The sequence below is a fragment of the Auxenochlorella protothecoides genome (genome assembly GCF_000733215.1).
Source record: "Auxenochlorella protothecoides strain 0710 unplaced genomic scaffold scaffold108, whole genome shotgun sequence".
NCBI classification, from domain to species: Eukaryota; Viridiplantae; Chlorophyta; class Trebouxiophyceae; order Chlorellales; family Chlorellaceae; genus Auxenochlorella; species Auxenochlorella protothecoides.
This window is the reverse complement of record NW_011934241.1, coordinates 280,379-298,740: the sequence shown is the minus strand read 5'-3', so window position 1 is coordinate 298,740 and position 18,362 is coordinate 280,379. Positions and strand designations below refer to the sequence as shown.

The following is an 18,362-nucleotide window of genomic DNA, read 5'->3' as shown; positions in this document are numbered from 1 at the left end:
TCAGCACTGCTTCCACAGGCCCCGCCACACGACCACCTGGATCAGTTCCTGAAAGCTTCCAAATTTCTGCTTTGTGGCGGTGCAAGGTCTCAATAATCTTCCAGTACGAGGAACATAGGCATGCCGCGGATGCTGAGGCCCTCCAGTCTGGGGTACGGGGGCTAGGAATGGCACTGGGTGGGCACAAGGGCGGGTTCCCCACCCCGGTTGGAAGGTTTTCGCATGGCCAGTACAGCGCAACATTGACATCCTGCTGTGTTAAGTGATAGAAACCAATAAAATAGAGTGTACCTCTTCTATCACTGCGATCCTCAGCCGTGATGGTTGTCTTCTCTGATGTGACGATGGAAGGGCGACCCTCTCACAGCGCGGGCCCCCTTTCTTGTCGAAAACCCCAACCCCAAATGGGATTAACAATCGGCATGATGGAGGTTTGCAGTACAACATTCCGCGTTCCGAATACATATTACGGCTCGATACACCACCAGAGTATATATTATAGAGCTGCAGCGGTTCCGGAGATTGGCTGTGGCCTGTCATGGACGGGAAAAGCATGGAGTCCCACCCCAACACCGACCAGCTCATCTCTAGCACAGGTGAGGTGATGGGCGACATGCGCTGGGAGTACTTCTTGCATATATCTGACTGGACTCCCCTCTCTGCAGATCTCCTGATTGCCGAGCATGCTCGTGCCGAGGCAAAGGCATGTGCTGCCCAAGCGAGGATGGAGGATATGCAGACCGACATGGAGCGCATCCAGCAGGCCTACATGGAGCAGGCCACCCGCAATGAGAAGCTGGCTACGGCCTTACGGAGCGGTAGGTTACGCTGTTGTGTATCCAGAGCAATGTTCACGTAGATCCTGTACCTCTCCATACCCAAGCATCTCTCTATGGCTTGCAGACCGGAGGTGCCTGGCAGAGCTGGTGGAAACCATCAGGATGTCCAAGGATGACCACGAGGCTATGGTCACAAGGCATTATGGGCTAGAGATAGCCCTGAGAGAAGGTGGGGAGCTACAGAGGGGACATGCCATGGATGGGTGAGCAGCGGATAACTTCTCTCCCTAGAACTCCAAGTGGCTGTCTCACCCAGCCAGTGCAACCCCACATGTTTACAGTGGAGAAGAAGCGTGAGGACCTCCATAACTGTATGAAGAAGGAATTTGAGCAGAACCAGGTCAGACTGGGGGGTATTCAGGGAAGCATGTTCTGTGTTGTTTGATGGCAGGAAATGGCCCCTGATAGGGAACCCACACCCTCTCTACAGGCCCTGTTGAACGACAACAAGGAGTACATCTCCCTGCTGGAGGAAACAAACAAGAAACTGAAGTCAGGTCAGAAGGGCTCTGATACATGGGTAGGCGCTGATCACTGGATGGCTCACCACAGAAACTGCATTTCCCTCCTCCCGCAACAGAGCGTGCACGTGGAGAGAGACTGAGTGCTCAACTCGTGTCTCGCAGCAAGGAGTCAGCCGAGCACGAGTCGCGGCTGCATAGCATGGTGGGTTCTGTACTACAGCACAGTGCTTTTGTTCCAGTTTCGCAAGCTGTTGCACGTCCTGTGTCCAGTTGCCTGAGCAAAGCAAGCAGATGGACTGCCTTGAGGGTCCACACTTGAGAGCCTTGGTTCACCTCCCCATTCTGGCATGCTGTGCCTGCAGGCCAAGGCACACGAAGACATGTGCGCCCAGCGACAGCAACTTGAGGCTGATGCCCAGGTCTTGAGGGCCAGCATCAGGAGCATCGAGGACTCCCTCAGCAGGGCCGTCGAATCCTCTGCCAAGGACAGGGAGGTGCAATGCGCAGAGATCGCACGGCTGTCAGTGGAGGCTGAGAACCTTTCAGCCAAGCTGCTTGAGAGTGATCTGAAGCTCGAGGCAGCCGCCACAAGCCTCGAATCAATGCGAACGGAGAAGGCTAGCCTTGCCGTCACACAGGTGTGGATGGAGGCTTTTTTCAATGCACTGCACCATGTATGCGTGTGTAGGGACTTCTGCAGGCCTTGCTCCTCGAACCACTGCCTGCAGGCCCAGCTTCAGGAGGAGGTGTGCGAGGCCATGGCTAAGATCTGCGTGCTAAATCGGCAGCTGGACGCGGCAGAGGCCGAGAATGCCGCAATGCTGGTGAGACTGCATCTAGGCTGCAGTAGGGAACCATTCATTGTTGCACCAGCCACCTTGTGTCCCATCTGCCCCTGGCCTGACTGAGCCCTTCACACGGCCTGCCCAGGCTGTGCTGGAGGGCGAGCGCCTCCTGAACCAGGATGCGGTCAACCAGGCTCAAGCCGAGCTCAAAGCCGGGGCGATCCGCCAGCAGGAGCTTGAGGGCTGCCTCGTACAGATGCAGGAGCAAGTGGCCGGTGCCACAGAGAGAGTGCGATGCCTGCAAGCCCACGAGGTGGGTGGAGGAGTTACAGACCACCTTCTCTAAGCAATATACATACACCATCATGCACGGCGCTGTGGTAATCATGGAAAGTGTCCAGGGTCATACATGCCTGTACCCTGTCCCCCAAATGGCAGACGCGGGTTGGGGTTGCCCTGGATAACGCACAGCTTGACGTCCTGGACCTTCACCAGCGTCTCACTCTGGAACATGCCAAGTCTGAGGCGAAAGAGGTGCGTATGTGTTGGATGATGACAACAAGAGATGCAAGGGAAGACAGTCGTGAGGACATGGACGGGGTGCGCTGTGTCCCCGGCTGTCAGCACCTGCACTCACGCCTCATGCCATGTTGTGGGATGTGCAGGAGGTTTGGGCTCTAGAGGTGAACGCCCTCGAGGGGAAGCTAACCGAGAGCCGGAAGCTCCTGCACATAGCATCTGACGAGATGCACACCAGGCTGAGGGCTGCCATGCTGTCCTTCCAGTCCAAGGAAGACACCCTCATTCACCGAACGGCCAAGGTCAGGACATGCGGAGACCCGAGTGAGCCTGAATCGCCGGATCACCATCCTGCGCCACCCAACATCTTGTTGCCATGCCAACCCCAACACTGCAGAACCTGGATGAGCTGCACCGGGCACATCGCGCTGAGCTTGCACAGGTTGCAGCACAGCACAAGCAGGAGCTGGAGACCCTCCAGGCCAACATCGATGTGTCGGTGCAGGTATGCAGGCAGCCTCTCTGTCCATGTGATCCCTCCGTCACAGTGCCCAACAGGCTCGAAGAACCACTCCTGCCTGCACTCCCTCAGGAACTGGCGATGGCACAGCAGGAGCTCCACCAGATGAGGGGGTCACAGACCAAGATGAGCAAGTCCATGGTAGGCTGGTGGGCAAGTCCTGGTCATCGATCCAGGCTATGGAGTCCAGACCGCTCGTTAATCTTACCTTTTTTCCTAATGCCTGCCTCAGCATCTCGCTCGCCAAATTACACCAGGCTTCCTTCTCCTCACTTGCTGAGCAGGATGCAATGGAGGCCAAGGTTCGGACCGAGGTGCTGGAGAAGCTGAACCTGCAGACCCAGCTGTCCAAGGCTGAGAGGTTGGCCGAAGACAAGGAGTCGCAGCTTAAGGTATGGGGGTGGAGGGTATGGGAGAGGTGATGAGCGCTGCATTGACAGGCACACGCAGGCTGAGCATCAGTCACCATGCACTGGATCCTGCTTCGTGACACGTGCCACACTGCGTCACCCAAGTGTTCCCCCTCGCCCCCACCCAGGTGCAATGCGGGGAGACCGAAGCTGCACGTGCAGTGGCCGCCCGCCTGCAGGCCCGCATCGACGGCATGCAGGTCATGCTGAGTCAGCACAAACAGCTCCTGGCCGGCATCGGCCTGGCGGCGGCGGAGGCGGGTCGCCACAACCCCGCAGCTCCCGCCCAGGAGCCCGCCGAACCTGCATGCAAGTCACCAGGCGCGTCGGCGGCCAGCACAGTGTTGTTGGGTGTGTGCCAAGGATGTCGTCTCGTGCCATATACCAAAGGGAGCTCAATTCCATGTCTTGTCATGGCTCCATCCATCCCCAACCACCTCCGAGCAACACAGGCAAAAAGTATGTGGATCTGGGCGGGGGGGATGGCACGGAGAGCGGGGAGAGCGAGGAGGAGCATGGACCCGACTCCTTCCTGGTGGCGGTTAACCCGCATACGCTGGATGACCCTGGCAGGGACGCCGGGGCGGGCGACCGTCAAGGACACCCTGCTGCTCCCGAGGTGGGCGGGGCAGGGATGCCTCCTGGGGTTACATGGCCACAGAGCCGGACACCAAGTGCCCTCGGCCCACACTAATTCAACCTACTGATGGTCATGTTCTGAACGACATTCCTTTGGGGGCTCACTTGTGCGCATGCAGGTGGTCAGGACGCAGGCTGGCCCAAGGGGCCAGAAGCGCTCGGCCGCAGACCCCGCCCGGCGGGCCGCCTCCAAGGACCAGAGGATGCGAAAGGTGGCTGGGAGGGAGCGTTTTTGGGTGGTGTGCTCACATGGTTTAGTGGCACGCATGGAGTGACCGCTTGCTGCCGCGTCCTGAGCAGTGTCTTTGCTGAGATGACAAGCAGACGAACGACTGCCGGGCAGCCAAGGTTCACCAACTCCCTTCCCAGGAGTCCCAGGCGCCGGTGGCCACTCGGCCCAGCTCTTCCCTGCTGCGCTGCATGCACGGCCCTACGGCTCGGCCCACCCCCAGCCAGACCTCCAAGCCTCGTGGCGGGGGCCGGGTGGCAGGAGGCCGAGCCGACATGCTCCACCCCAAGCACCTCTCTGCCAGTGTGCTCCAGCTGTACGTAACTATTGTGGCGTATTCGGGGCATGCTGGTGTTGTGGTAGGGCTTGGGGCAGGGTGGTGGCGGTTCTGGGTGGGGACCCAATGCTGGTGCAAAGCTTCCTTGTGGCCTGGAGGGGTGCACTGACACTGAACCGCCCAGCAAGAGGAATTGCTGGTCAAGAACAATTGCACATGCTCTCAGCCAGAGACCTTCCCCCTTTACACCTGCCTGCCAGGTTTGGGAGTCTGGCCAACCTGGGCCGCTCGGATGGGGGGCCGGCAGCGCTGGGGTACTGACAGCCTGAAGCGGCTGCTGCTGGGGTGGGAGCACACCATGATGCCTGCTGTATAGGGTTACATACCAGAAGAACCGTGTATGGATTCATCCCTATGGACTTGGCATGTGCTGGGCTTCAGATAAAGGGACCATGTGCAGCATGGGTTGTGACCGGATGAAAAAGCAGTCGGCCACCGAAACAGAGTTCTCGCGCCCTGGCGCCCGAGCACTCGCTGCAAGTGATCAGAACGGGTACATGCACATCGCAGAGAAGGTTTGTTCATTTTTAAAGATAATCCACTTGCAGAGTCTCTTTTTTAGATCGAGCTGGCTTAAGCCTGCTCGCGAGTACGCACCGTCGGCCATCTTAGGGTTCGAACCCTCCCCATGCGCAGAGCACAATTCACCCTTGAGCTACCTCAATACTTCTTCTAGCTTCTGGAGCATGTACAGTCGTGGTGGAGGGAGGGATGGCGGACACCCTGGCCGAGGTGGGCGTGGTGGAGGCGGTCGCAGAGGCGGTGGGCGTGGTGGTCGACTCCCGCCTGGGAGCCGCCCAGTGACGGAAGGGGATCGCATCAGCATTGCCGAGCAGCTGAAAGAGTTCCAGCACAGCGAGGAGACAGGTGAAAGGGTGCATGAATATTTGGATCCTGGCCGTGGCTGAGGCAAACCACTGATCAGGGATCGTCTGTTTGTCTGCTTTGATGCGGATGTTGGGATTCTTCCCAAAGCCAACAGGTCGTTCCCCCACGCCACCTCACCCACGGCAGAGTACAAGTTCCCGCCGGGCCTGTCCAACCACGACCGGGCGGTGGTGCATGCAGAGTGCAAGAAGTATGGCTTCACCAGCAAGTCCTACGGGTGCGGAGGGGCAGGGTCGGAGGGCCTGGCAGCGGCCTGATTGAAACAGGCATGCATAGATCCAGGCCTCCATCGACTGGAATTTCGGCAGCAAGGCCAGCACAGGCGGGGCGTCTCCCTGCCGCTGACTCGCTCCATCTCGACAATCTGTTTCACCATGTGTGGCGTCGTGCTGTGCTAGCCTGCTGTATCAATGGCCCCCTGCTCTCTTCTCCCCCCTCTCCCCGACAGGAAGGGGGACAACCGTGCGGTGACGGTGCGTAAGACGCGGCAGCGCTCCCCCGGACTGGGCGCCATCCCTCTGCACCTGGCGCAGCCGGCGCGGCAGGCGCTGGCGCAGCACATGCGAGACTTCCCGTCCTCCGACGCGTCCGGCTCGGGCGGGGTCGCGCCCGCCGGCCGCCGGCGGCCCGGCTCCTCGCGGCCGCGCGGCGCGGCGCACACCTCCGCGTCCATGACCGGCGAGGAGGTGGCGGCGCGCCTGGCGGCGTGGCGCGCCGCGGTCGCCCGCCCCGAGGCCGCCGCGCTGCAGTCGGCGCGCGCAGCGCTGCCCATGGCCGCACATCGCGCGGAGCTGCTGGCGGCGGTGGCCGCACACCGCGTGGTCCTGGTCAGCGGCGAGACGGGGTGTGGCAAGACCACGCAGGTGCCGCAGTACCTGCTGGAGGACGCGTGGGCGGCGGGGCGCGGCTGCCACGTGCTCTGCACCCAGCCCCGCCGCATCTCCGCCGTGTCCTGCGCGGAGCGCATCGCCGCGGAGCGCGGCGAGGCCCCCGGGGTCAACGTCGGGTACAACATCCGGCTGGAGAGCTGCGGCGGGCGCGACGCCTCGCTCCTCTTCGCCACCAACGGCGTCCTGCTGCGCATGCTGTCCTCCGGCGCCGACGCCCTGGCCCACGTCACGCACCTGGTCATGGACGAGATCCACGAGCGCGACCGCTTCGCAGACTTTGCGCTCATCCTCGTCCGCGACGTGCTGCCCGCCAATCCCAACCTCCGCGTCGTCCTCATGTCCGCCACCCTGCACGCCGACCTCTTCTCAGGCGTGTGTCGTGATGCTGGGAGGGTTCTGGGTTTGGTCCCGGTTTCAGGAATGTTTGTGCGAGAGGTCCCTGTCCCCCACCCAGGGCCAGGCCTGCCTGTGTCGGGTGGGCTTGTGAGGGGGGGACCTTTCGGGCCTGCGCGTCCCGGACATCAGCCACCTCGCCTTGCCATTAATCCACTTCCACAGACTACTTTGGGGGCTGCCCCATGGTGCGCGTGCCAGGCTTCACACATCCGGTGGAGGACTTTTACCTGGAGGAGGTACTGCGCCTGGTGCAGTACCAGGTCCCCCGCGAGGCACAGGGCCAGCGCGGGGGCCAGCAGCACACCTGGCACAAGGCGAGGCCCGGCAGGGGTCTGGGGCTGGGCACCGTGCACACGCAGGATCCCTGGACGGCTCGTGGCGGCAAGAGGATGGATCTGCTCCCTGTGCAGTGTTTTGTCCAGGGCCTCTGCCTCCTGTGCGTCGTCAGTGTCTGTCACGAGGGCACACCCCATCCGCAGGGATGTTCATCCTCGCATCGAATCAATCATCCACTCTTCGTCCCACCTCAGCAGGTCCCCAGGGCGCAGCGCGCTGCTGTGCAGGCGGCGGTGGAGGCTGCGTTCAAGGACGACAGCGACGCCGCCTTCGAGCACCTGCTGAGCACGCTGGGCCTGGGCATGGACGGGGACGGCGCCGTGTCCGCTCATGTTCTGGACGTCCAGCACGAGGCCACAGGTGGGAGGGCAGGGTGAACAGAGGCACAGTTTCGCGGCCGAGGGGCAATGAGGGCTCATGCAACGGCACTCCAAGGGCTCAGCGCCCTCAACGTACGCATCGGAAACCAAACTCTCCGCGCCACCCGCTCCAACATATGTTCGCAGGTGCCACGGCGCTGATGGCGGCGGCGGGGAGGGGGCGCCTGGAGACCCTGCGCCTGCTGCTGGCGCATGGCGCCGACGTGACTGCGCGCTCCCAGGACGGCTCCTCGGCGGCGGGCTGGGCCAGGATGTTTGGCCACGCCGACGTGGCGGCCGAGCTGGAGCAGCACGAGCAGCAGGTGAACGAGGGAGATCACATCTGAACCAATGCGGGACTGCAGCAATCCCAGCACCTAGCCCTGTTGGGGTGTGAAGCTGGTGCATGGGGGAAGGCAGTCCTCTGGCGGCGCGATTCCCGCTAGACACAGGTAATCACCCCGCGTCTCGTCTCACTTCACGCTGCCAGGCAGCCGCCGCGGCAGCCATCAGTCAGACGGCGCTCGCCGTCGCCCAGTACCAGTCCGAGACCGACATCGATGAGGTAAGGGGGGTAGGGATTGGGTGGCTGCAACATACTCTTGCGTGAAGGCTTGCTGGTGGGCGTATTGGGTGTTGGCAGCCGTGTGAAAGCCAGGTCATAATTCCATCTGGATCGTGGTGCATGTATTTTGCCGGTCTGACATCAACCCCCCAACTCTCAACCATCCCAACTCACAATACACTCCTCGTGCAGGTGGACCTCGACCTCATCCTGCGGCTGCTCCAGTACATCTGTGGGGAAGGGCCATTCAGCAACCCACAAGCCCAGAAGGACGCCCAGCCCGGGGCCGTGCTCATCTTTCTTCCCGGCTGGGACGAGATCTCACGGCTCAAGGAACTCCTGGAGCGCGATCAGGCCTTCCGCCGGACCCACAGCGGGTGACTTGAGGGTTTGGGGGTGTGGCTGCATGCAAATGTTGACCTAGCTGGCGGGCGCAGGTGGGGTGGATTCAGAGTGCTGTCCAGTCCCATCCTTCAAAGGCGACAGCTGAGTGCCATCGTAGAGGTCTCAACAGGTCTCCACCATGCCCTGCACCCCACAGCTACCTCATCCTGCCACTGCACTCCATGGTGGCGCCGGCGGAGCAGCGTCGCGTGTTTCAGCGGCCCCCCCGCGGCGTCCGCAAGCTCGTCCTGGCCACCAATATCGCAGGTGGGATGGTGCTGTGAGTGGCCCAGTATCTTCACGGTGCAGGCCCACATGGGCATGGACTGTGCTCCGTGGACATTGCAGGCTGACGCACTGTCCATGCTTCACTGATCCACGCTCCTCCCCACCAACCCCCTCCCCCTCCTCACCCCGCCCAACTGTCACAGAAACCGCCATCACCATCGACGATGTGGTGGTGGTTATCAACGCTGGCCGGCTTCGTGAGAAGGGGTATGACCCCTTCACCGGAGTCTCAACCCTGCAGGCGAGCGGCTGTGTCGAGAGGAGCATTTTCGGGGTGCTGTTCCGTGGCGGCAAGGGGCACCAGGGCAAAGGCTCCATCCTTGGTGCACTGGAGGACGAGGCGGCTGCACGTGTCTCAGACGACAGGCACAGCCACTATGCCCCCTTTCCACACCGCAGTCGGCGTGGATCAGCCGCGCCTCGGAGCGGCAACGGCGCGGTCGGGCGGGGCGGTGCCAGCCCGGCACCGCTTTCCACCTTTACACCCGCACACGGTCGGAGGCGCTGGCGGAGTTCCAGGTGCCCGAGCTGCGACGGAGCCCCTTGGAGGAGCTGGCGCTGCAGGTGGAAAGTGCAGGAGGGCGATCTGGAAAGCGGGAAGATGATGTGGGGGCGTGGTAATCTGTGACAGGCCACTGTATGGAAGGACCCGCGACACACCCGCTTGGTGCGATGTATTTGCCTCAAGGCATCACTCCATTCTTGGGCCCACCGCCGCGCATCAGTGCCCTGAGAGAGAACACCCCCCTCCCTCATCACCTCTACAGATCAAGCTGCTGGAGGTCGAGGGGCAGAGCCTGCCCATTGCCGAGTTCCTGGCCAAGGCCATCGACCCTCCTGTGCCCCAGGCCATCAAGGCTGCCCGCCAGCTCCTTGAAGACATTGGTGGGTGGTGGGGCTGATCGCTGTGGGGCATCGTGGGTGCTATCGCGCGAGTGAATGGCGATGGTCGGCTGGCGGTGCCGTTGAGAGCGGCTTGGAGGTGCCGCCTGTTCTCGCCATTTCTAGCTCCGTGGGAACTGAGCAGTCCATGAGCTTCTCCTCTGTCCTCCACCAAGTGCCACCTTCTCATTCATGCCGACCACGCAGGCGCGCTGGACGAGGCCGAGCACCTCACGCCGCTGGGGCGCCACCTGGCCAACATCCCGCTGCCCCCGGCCCTGGGCAAGCTGCTGCTGTATGGCGCGATGTTCAAGTGCCTGGACCCCATCCTGACCCTGGCCTGCTTCAAGGCCTACAGGTGACCCGTTCCTGCATGGCCCCCCGCGGTGTACAGGGAGTGACACCCTTTGTATCTGTCCCTGCCACGCTTGCTGGTCCGTATCGAGCTACCTATGCTGCCATGGTCTAAAAGCTTGGAGCCCTCGTAGACTCCTCACTCGCAACCCTTCACTCGCAACCCTTCAACCCCGCTCCATGCAGGGAGCCTTGGGTGCTGCCCACCGCGTTTGACGCCAGGGCGGCTGCCTGGAACCTGCGCTGCCAGATGGCAGAGGCCATCGGGGGTGCGTCGGACCACATGGCCTGCCTCCATGCCTTCCAGTGCTACAAGGATGCCAGAAGGGTAGGGGGCAGAGGGTGGGTGGGGTGCCCGGGACCGAGGTGTTCGAGGACGCAAAGCTTCTGGTTGAGCGTCTTTCGCTGGCAAGATGAGGTTGCGATCCGCCAGCCTGCCGATCCCCTGTGCACCACACGTCACTGGCCAACTCTCCCACCCATTCCTCTCCAGAACGGAAGGGAGCGCGGGTTCTGCGCCCAGAACTTCATCTCGCCCTCCACCATGGCCATGGTGGATGGGATGAGGGGCCAGCTGGCCTCGGAGCTCCAGCGCCTCGGATTCATCAGGGACGTGGGGGAGGCGTCCAGCTCCGCCGCCGATCTCGGGCTGGTCCGTGCCGTCCTGGTGAGTGTCCAGGGCCAAATGATGAGACCTGGCATGGAACTGAGGGCCGGCTGTAGGTGCCCTTGTTGGCATGGGATGCCGGTCGCTCTGGTATTAATAAGGGGAAGGAGGACCTCAGGGCATCTTCTGTCTTGAAACAGCACGTCTTCTCCCAGCTCAGCACATGCTGACCAGCATACGGCTACCTGTATGACTTGGTTCCTTCATTCCTCCCTGTTCCGCAGGCAGCGGGCCTGTACCCCATGGTGGGGCGGCTCCTGCCGCCCACCTCCGGCCGTGCCATGGTGATGACGAGACGAGGCGAAAAGGTCCGCATCCACCCTAGCTCCGTCAATGCCAAGTGAGGTTGGGGGGTCCGGAGGTGTCCTACAAGATCGGGATACAGATACGCTTGCGTCGAGGATCAATCAAAGGAGACTCTCGGGATGCCCTCGTCAAACTCCCTCATTCATTGCTGTCACCCAACCCCCATCCAGGATGGGGTTGAAGGATCGCGAAGCAGACAGCCGAGGCACCGATGTCCAGGAGAACAGACTGCTGGTCATCGACGACTTGACCCGGGGCGATGCCTCCCTCTGTGAGTGATGATTGCGAGGGAGGGTGCAGGTGACCTTGTTGTTAGGCCACCCTCGGCCACCATTCATTGCATGTCGAAGGTCGATGTGCATGACCTCTCGATGGTAATTCAATCGGTCTCTGTCATATGCCCAAGGCAGCGGCAAAGGCGGGACTCCCCCTCGCCTGCAGTGCCCTCATGCTGCAGCGCAGCGCTTGGGTCCCAGCCCGGCCCCTGCCTGCCCTCGCCACACCTCCCATCCTTGCTCCCTTGCAGACGTCAAGGCGTGCTCCGAGGTGCCGGCCCTGGCCCTGCTGCTGGTGGCCGCCTCGGTGCAGCTGACGAAGCAGGAGGAAAGCGAGGACGAGGACAGCGAGGGCGAGCCTGACGACGGGGTTGGTCGCCGGGCCACGCGCCCCGCGGCGGCCTGCCTGGTGATGGACGAGTGGCTCAGATTCCGCGTCGACCCCGGCCTGGTGGCGCCGCTGGCCAGGCTCCGCGCGCGACTGGCCGGCGCTTTTCAGTGCACGGTGCAGGATGCGAGGGGCAGCCTGAGCCCCGAGCACACGGGTGCGAGCACAGGGGTTTAGGGGTGTGAGAGGGCTGGGCGGTCCGGAGGGAGAGGCGTCTGGGAGCGGGTGGCTGAGGGGGGGCCGGCGCTGGTCGTGAGTCAGAGGGGGTGGAACGATCGCCGCATCTCACCTTCCCTCCCTCCCCCTCTCCTCTCCACAGATGCGGTGAGGACGGTGGCGGGCATGCTGGCCGGCGCACGGTCGGCACACGCCGGTCATTGCGGCGGCGGCGCCGGTCGGCCGCAGGGACCGACCGCGCCGTATGCCCCCACGCCGCCCCGGAACTATGGTGGCGGGAGGGGCGGACCCCCTCAAGGAGTCAAGCGAGGCCCCGGCCACGAGCACGGCGGGTCGCCTGGTCAGCGCGGGCCGCATGTGCCTCGCCAGCAGCAGCCCCAGCAGTCCATGCACAGCCTGGGGCGGGGGCGGGGGCGTGGCCAGGCCCCGGGGCGGCAGACCGGGGCCGGACCTTAGGTGACGTTGAGGAACCACAAGATGGGCTGCACCCACAGGCACCTGTCCCGTGCTCTTGGCTGTGAGTATCCTGTTGGCCTGCCCCGCCGGACGCTTGTTTTGGGACCTTGGCCAAGGTTCAACACTGCTGCCCAGGGCGGCACAGGGGGAGGTGCCCTGGGAATGGCCAAACAGACTATCTTCTGCACTCAACCATGCTAGAAACAGTGTCAGACGAGGCGCCTGAGGCGGAGCTCCCGGAAGCCTCCCTCCCCATGCAGCTCCCTCTCCCCCAGCTCCAGTCGGTCCTCAGCAAAGGCACTCCGATACACTGTCTCAGCCGTGGGTGGGGTTTGGACTCGTGAGCGGAGGAGCAGAAGGTGCCCAGAGAGGCCGGGGAACTGTTCACAATGCAATGGCAACACCTGCCTGCGTACCACATGAGCAGGCATCGACATTCCCGATGTGCCCCGTTCGCGCATCGACAGACGCTCTTACCCTGGATCTCCACGATCTTGGATCGGTCGTGATTGAAGCGAACCAAATTGATCCCGGAGAAGGCCGAGACATGGTGGGAGGGCTTGTGCGAATGGTATTCGCCCAGCCCCGTCGCAGTCCCGCTGTACTGCACCATCAGGGAGTTCATGTCGCAGGTGGCAATCTGGTCAATCTGTGTGCACGAGGGAGACGAGATTGGTGAGCAGGGTATGTTGCCATACTAGAGGCCCACGTGCAAAGATGAGCGGGTGACAGCGCACAGGGGCCTCCTGCCAGGGTGTACTGCCAGTGAAGCCCCTCCTGCTCCCCATCTAGAATTTTCAGTCGGCACCTCTATGGTGAAGTCAGGGAAGGCTGTCCTGAGGTCGTGAAGGTAGTGCTGCATCCCATGCACTCCCACAGTAGGGTGTGCTGGATCCTGCCAAGCAATTCCGGGGGATTTGTGGGGGGTGCGATGGGGGAATGGGGGCAGCGCTGCGGCCGATCGCCATCCCACCCAGGCTGAGCCCTTGCCATCCCTGCGCACCCAGACGAGGTCCTTATGCACGACGTCGTCATCAAAGAGCTGGGATGCCAGTGCCTCCTTCCCCCGCGTGAGGAAATCATTGTAATACTTCTTCACGTGGTCCACCATCTGCAATGCGGCATCGGTGGAGGGGTAAACGGGGTTGATGTGGCCTTAAAACTTCATCTGTCAACCACTCGCACAGGCGAAAGGGGAGGTGAAGCCCCAACTTCTCCAGGAGGAGCCCCGAGTTGTCCCACCCCGACCGTACCTGCTGCACTCGCCAGTCCTGCAGCTTCTCAGTTGGCTTGTAGGCCCTAATTGAAACACCCTGTTTATATGGTTTGGGTTTATCGCACCCTCTGGACCTCCGAAGGGGCACGCCCCCGTTCCAGTGCACGCTCCTGACGCTGCACGCTCTGGGAGCGGACAGTGCTCCCCATGCCGAGAGACCAGAGTACAACGTGGAAGGAGGTACGATGCGCTTGAATGTCGCCATGGGTGTGAGAATTGTGACTGGAGCTCCGACAGGCGTGCCTTTGCATGACCATTGGTGTCGGTGTCGAATGCGATGTCGCCAAGATGCGACACCTGACCTGCTCCGATTGCTGCTACATCACCCCACAGCTGGCCAGCAAGCGTATTCCATCTTACATCTCCCACGGCCCTTGAAAACCGCACATGTCAAACAAGCCATTCATATGCACTGGTCAGACCTAGTGAGCGCTAGTGGTGCAGCTGTCATATCAGCAGCGCACAGATCATTCAAGTATTCCAGGTGGTCTCTGAAACCTCCCCAGGATGTGCATTCAGTTGGGAGCGGGGTTGCCGTTGGACCCGTTGGCAACAGCTTTCTTCCTTTCTTGGTGACCCTTGGCTCCCTGCCAGTTGCTCCGGTACACTGTGTGAAGGGGAGGCGTGCGCAAGGTGCTTGAGGTGCAGACATTGGAAGGATGCATAAAGACAGGGATCCCAGACAGGACCATGGACTGCTACTTGGCGCCATCTCAAGGAGTAGCAGGAGCTACCCAGTTGCTCGTGATCCCAAACAGTTAGGGTTTTGTAACAAACAGCAATGCAAGGGGCGTGCTCTCACCTTCCACTTCTGTGATGCGGGTGATGTCATCATTGAATCGGAAGAGATCGATCCCTTTGAAAAGGGGCGTCTTCTCGGTGGCCAGTCCCTCAAAAGCTGCAAAGATTGCCTGGCCGCCTTCGGCAGGCCCAAATTCCGTGGCTTCCACCCAAAGGTCGGGGTAGGACTTCTTCACTTGGTGAACGTACTCCAAGACTTCCCTCACCCTGCAAGTATGAGTTGTTAAGGGTGATGTTGCCGATCAGAATGATGGGCTGGTGCACTCATGATTGAAATACGAGCTGGCGGATGGCGAGTCGTTGGCAGCTGCACCGCCGGATGGGACTGTGTACTCAAGAGTGGTTCCTGGCAGACATGATGTGAACCATCACAAACAACCATTTTGTTGTTAATAACTGCAATGGCTCCACCGAAGGCCGCATGCATGCGATCAGTGTCCCTCGGGGCGCAACCTTCCCTGCTCACCCCTGGTAGCCGATGTCTCGGACCATGTCTCGATGCTCCACGCTGGGATGCAGGATCCGGCTGGCGGTGTCCCCATCGGCTCGCGTGAGCACTCTTTGGAAGTACTCATGAACCATGGCCTCCATCTTCACATTGGGTTTGGGGGACGGGGTGGGCTGAGATCGCGAGTTGGGAGCTGGCAGTGAGCAGCGCCCGGCGACCACGCTTACCTTCTCCACCGCTGTAGATTTCGAGGCATGCTTGCTGCTGTGCACTCGCATGTGAAGCCCATTAGGACGTCGCTGCGCATGCACAGTACCAGCTGCGCTGCTGAAGGCCGGGTGCATGGGCCCGATACACCCCACCCGCCGGCTCCGACACGCCGGTGTCGGAGCGGCAATCTGGGTCGGACGGACGGAGCCCTGCATCGCTGCTCTTGTATGGATCTGGTCTTTGGAGCGGTATGCAGTATAAGTACGGCGTGCAATTCCGCTCAGCGTGTTCATGGTGTGGGTGCATCGGGACCTCGATCGTGCGTGGGAACGTCGCCCTCCAGGAGGAAACGGCGGGAGTTGCTGCGGGGCAGGGCACTGAGCCCCTACACGCTACAGCAGGCTGGCTGGGTTTACCGACCCTCTTTTCCCAGCTGAGTTTCTCTCGCTCATATCGACCAGTGCATGAAGAATACTTGTACAAGGTCTGACTGGGGACGTGGTGAGAAGGTTCACCATGCCTGTGAATTTATTTCGCGCCAGCTGGGGTTGTGGTTTGATGCGAGGATTCCAGGCGAAGAAGTGGGGCAGCATGCAGGAATGTCTGGTACGTACCAACGAAGGTCCAATGGGTGCATGCCGGGCATGCGTCTCTCTCTCTCTCTGCGCCCTCTCGCCCACGGGTGGGGGTGGTGGGAACCCAGGGGATCGCGCGTCCCGGCGCCCAGGCGCTCGGGACCCGCCGCAACGTCTCCTTCTATTAAAAATCAGCGGCCCGGGGCCTGGCGCTCCCGTGCAACGGCTCCCGCGCACGCCGGCGGCGGGACCGACATCGTCGTGGTGGCTGAGGAGCGCGCCGGGTCCCGCCCTGCGCCCCTTGCGGGGCGGTGCGCCGGCGCGCGACACACACAGTCTCCTCAGTCCAGGAGGTCGTCAAAGACAAACACGGCGGCGGTGGTGTTGTCCGCCCCGATGTCCACGTTGGTGCCGTCGCTGACCTCCACCGCGGTGCGCACGAGGTCCAGTGCGGCCTCCGGCGCGGAGTGCCCCGCGGCCAGGTGGTCGCACAGCGTGAGAACGGCCTCGGAGGGGGAGAACACCTCCCACACGCCGTCGGAGGCCAGGATGAGGCAGAGGTCGTCCGGCCCCAGCGTGCGCCGCACCACGGAGGGGGCCTGTGACACGCCGAGCTTGCTGAGCAGCCGGTGCCCCAGCGCGCGCGTCATGGCCAGCTGGTAGCCGCGCATGCGCCCCTCCCGCACGCTGATGTACCCGTCCTCGCTCTCCACCGCCACGGCGTCGCCCACCTCGGCCGCCAGCCGCGCGCGCTCCCCCGAGTCGGCGCCGTAGTGGCGCGTGGACACCAGGTCCACGTGGTAGGCGCCGCCCTCCTCGCGCCCCACAACCGCCAGGCTGTCGCCCACGTTGGCCAGCGCCAGCGCGCGGCCCTGCACCAGCGCCACCGTGGCGGTGGTGCCGTACTCCAGGATGCGCGCGCCGAGGTGGGGGTCGATGTACGCCTTGTCCCCGCCGTCCAGGGACTTGAGCACGTAGGTCTGCGCGCCGCGCGCGCCGCGCGGGTAGGTGTACACCCCCGGCGCGTGCGCGGCCACGCCCAGCGCGGCCTTGTGCCCCGCCTGGAAGGCCGCGCCCAGCAGCGCCTCCACCTCCGCGTCGGACAGCGCCGCCAGGCCGCGCGTGTGCAGCGCGGGCGCGGTGCGGAGCGAGGCGGCGATGGCGCGCCCCGCCTCGCGCGAGGCGTCCTCGCCCAGCATCCCGTGCCCGTCCAGCACGGCCGCCACGTAGCACTGCGGCAGCTTCAGGGCCTTCATCTGCCGCGCGGTCAGCAGCTGCTCCACCACCTGCGAAGGGGAAGGAGGAGGGTTGGAGAGGGGGGAGAACGGAAGGGGGTGACTGGCGGGATCGGGGCGGGGTGGGATGGAATCTAAGCCGGGGTGTGGAGCACATGTGCTCCAGGATGCTCGAATGCCCGAGTGCACCCTAACATGCACCAATCCATGAGAAGTAATGGGGGCGGGCGACATCTCAGGCAGCCCGGATCTGCACCTGCCCAGTAAAAAACAGTTCATGCTCATGCTGTTCGCCTCCCACGCGCCAACTCCCATTGCGGGTATATTCCGGCCGCGGCCCGTGCCCCCGACCCGCCGCTCCCAGGCACTCACCACAAAGTCCTGGTTCAGGTTGCCGTACCGAGACCCGGTGAGGGTGGCGGTGCCTATGAGGACCATGGTGCAGGCCCCGCGCCCTTTCGGCCCGGCTCAACGCCTCGCACCGGCAGCCTGCAGGCAGCCCGTGAGCCCCAGCAGCTTGCTGGAGGATGGGACGGGCGAGTTAAGCGCCCCGACAGGACTTTGGGGGGGATCGAAAATCCAAGGGCTTCAATCACATCGCCCCTGTCGAGCAAGCACGAAGCTCCAGGTTCCTGCCGTGTCGGCGCCTCTCACACGTTCTGGTGGCAGTGGATGCACCCAGCAATTCACTTGAACCGAAAAGAAACAAGGTTGAGCTTCTGAAGGGTTCCGAATATTCCTACACTGGTTTCGGTTCGTCACAAAAAGATCTCCGGCATGCAAGCGCTCCCGTGTGCTGCGCAGCTGCGCGTGCTGCGATCCCCTGGTCGACGCGATCGGGCAGTGCAATGCTCTGGGCGCCACACCGCGCTTCAGGCCCGCGCCACGCCCATTGACCTTGTGCAGAGTTTCCAGGACGCGCCATGTCCATGCTCATCCCCAGTGATCGGAGGAGAGCGGGGAGGGTCAGCCTCGAGCCGCATGCCTTCGAGCTGGTGGATGTGAGCCGACCCCTCCTCCGCAGGGTCGCGCCTCGCTCACGGGGGAAGGCAGGGCGCGTACAGCCCTTCGCCAGCGCGTCCATGGCCTCCGGCGCGGGCGAGGGTGCCGGCCGGCGGAGGCACCCCCTGCCACCCCCAGTGTTCACCATTGCCAGCAGCCTGGAGTCTCCCGCGCCGTCCCTGCCCCCAGGGGTGCCCCAGTGGCGGGTCTCCCTGGGCCTGCTGGCCGCAGGGGCCACCGCGGGGTGCGCTGTGGAAGCAGGTGAGCCGTGGATGGCATGGTGTTGCGGGGGATCGCGGTGTGTGGGGAGTACTGAATGTCGGTGGTCTCGCCGTGGGCCAAGTCGGTGCACGCCACCCCATCTTGCCACGCAACATCGGACCATCCTTCTATACCATTCCCCACCGCCGCCCCCCCCCCCCCCCCCCCCCAAAAAAAAAAAAAAAAAAAACAAGCAACCCC

At 62.8% G+C, this 18,362-nt stretch overlaps 5 protein-coding genes across 5 annotated transcripts in view; 2 read left to right on the top strand and 3 right to left on the bottom strand.

Moving 5' to 3' along the window:
* Positions 1-724: 724 nt before the first annotated feature.
* Positions 725-11,897, top strand: F751_0566 (putative ATP-dependent RNA helicase; the record flags this gene model as incomplete). The annotated part of the gene is made up of 33 exons (XM_011400133.1): positions 725-818; positions 904-1,008; positions 1,121-1,179; positions 1,270-1,336; positions 1,420-1,505; positions 1,666-1,941; positions 2,032-2,127; positions 2,234-2,377; positions 2,527-2,622; positions 2,754-2,909; positions 3,005-3,112; positions 3,412-3,519; positions 3,666-3,798; positions 3,990-4,130; positions 5,437-5,542; positions 5,566-5,609; positions 5,757-5,847; positions 6,079-6,920; positions 7,079-7,263; positions 7,450-7,612; positions 7,759-7,934; positions 8,102-8,176; positions 8,369-8,553; positions 8,718-8,827; positions 8,992-9,074; positions 9,248-9,412; positions 9,616-9,733; positions 9,938-10,088; positions 10,271-10,412; positions 10,578-10,751; positions 10,976-11,091; positions 11,228-11,328; positions 11,584-11,897. The coding sequence occupies 33 exons, from the start codon at positions 725-727 to the stop codon at positions 11,895-11,897; spliced, it is 5,010 nt and encodes a 1,669-aa protein (XP_011398435.1).
* Positions 11,898-12,562: 665 nt separating this feature from the next.
* On the bottom strand, positions 12,563-13,778 carry F751_0565 (hypothetical protein; the record flags this gene model as incomplete). The annotated part of the gene is made up of 5 exons (XM_011400132.1): positions 12,563-12,663; positions 12,831-13,002; positions 13,162-13,248; positions 13,357-13,464; positions 13,695-13,778. 5 exons carry the CDS (start codon positions 13,776-13,778, stop codon positions 12,563-12,565), a joined length of 552 nt encoding a protein of 183 aa, XP_011398434.1.
* Positions 13,779-14,144: 366 nt separating this feature from the next.
* Positions 14,145-15,021, bottom strand: F751_0564 (hypothetical protein; the record flags this gene model as incomplete). The annotated part of the gene is made up of 3 exons (XM_011400131.1): positions 14,145-14,236; positions 14,432-14,637; positions 14,897-15,021. The coding sequence occupies 3 exons, from the start codon at positions 15,019-15,021 to the stop codon at positions 14,145-14,147; spliced, it is 423 nt and encodes a 140-aa protein (XP_011398433.1).
* A 983-nt stretch (positions 15,022-16,004) lies between these two features.
* F751_0563 (putative protein phosphatase 2C 12) lies at positions 16,005-17,336 on the bottom strand (the record flags this gene model as incomplete). Its single annotated transcript, XM_011400130.1, has 2 exons — positions 16,005-16,949; positions 17,271-17,336. 2 exons carry the CDS (start codon positions 17,334-17,336, stop codon positions 16,005-16,007), a joined length of 1,011 nt encoding a protein of 336 aa, XP_011398432.1.
* A 644-nt stretch (positions 17,337-17,980) lies between these two features.
* F751_0561 (Putative mitochondrial carrier protein PET8) overlaps positions 17,981-18,362 on the top strand; it is a gene marked incomplete at both ends in the record, with an annotated part of 2,105 nt that continues 1,723 nt past the window's right edge. Inside the window, one exon of the mRNA XM_011400128.1 lies at positions 17,981-18,161. Within this exon, the coding sequence (XP_011398430.1) occupies positions 17,981-18,161 (181 nt within the window). The remainder of the gene's footprint in view (positions 18,162-18,362) is intronic.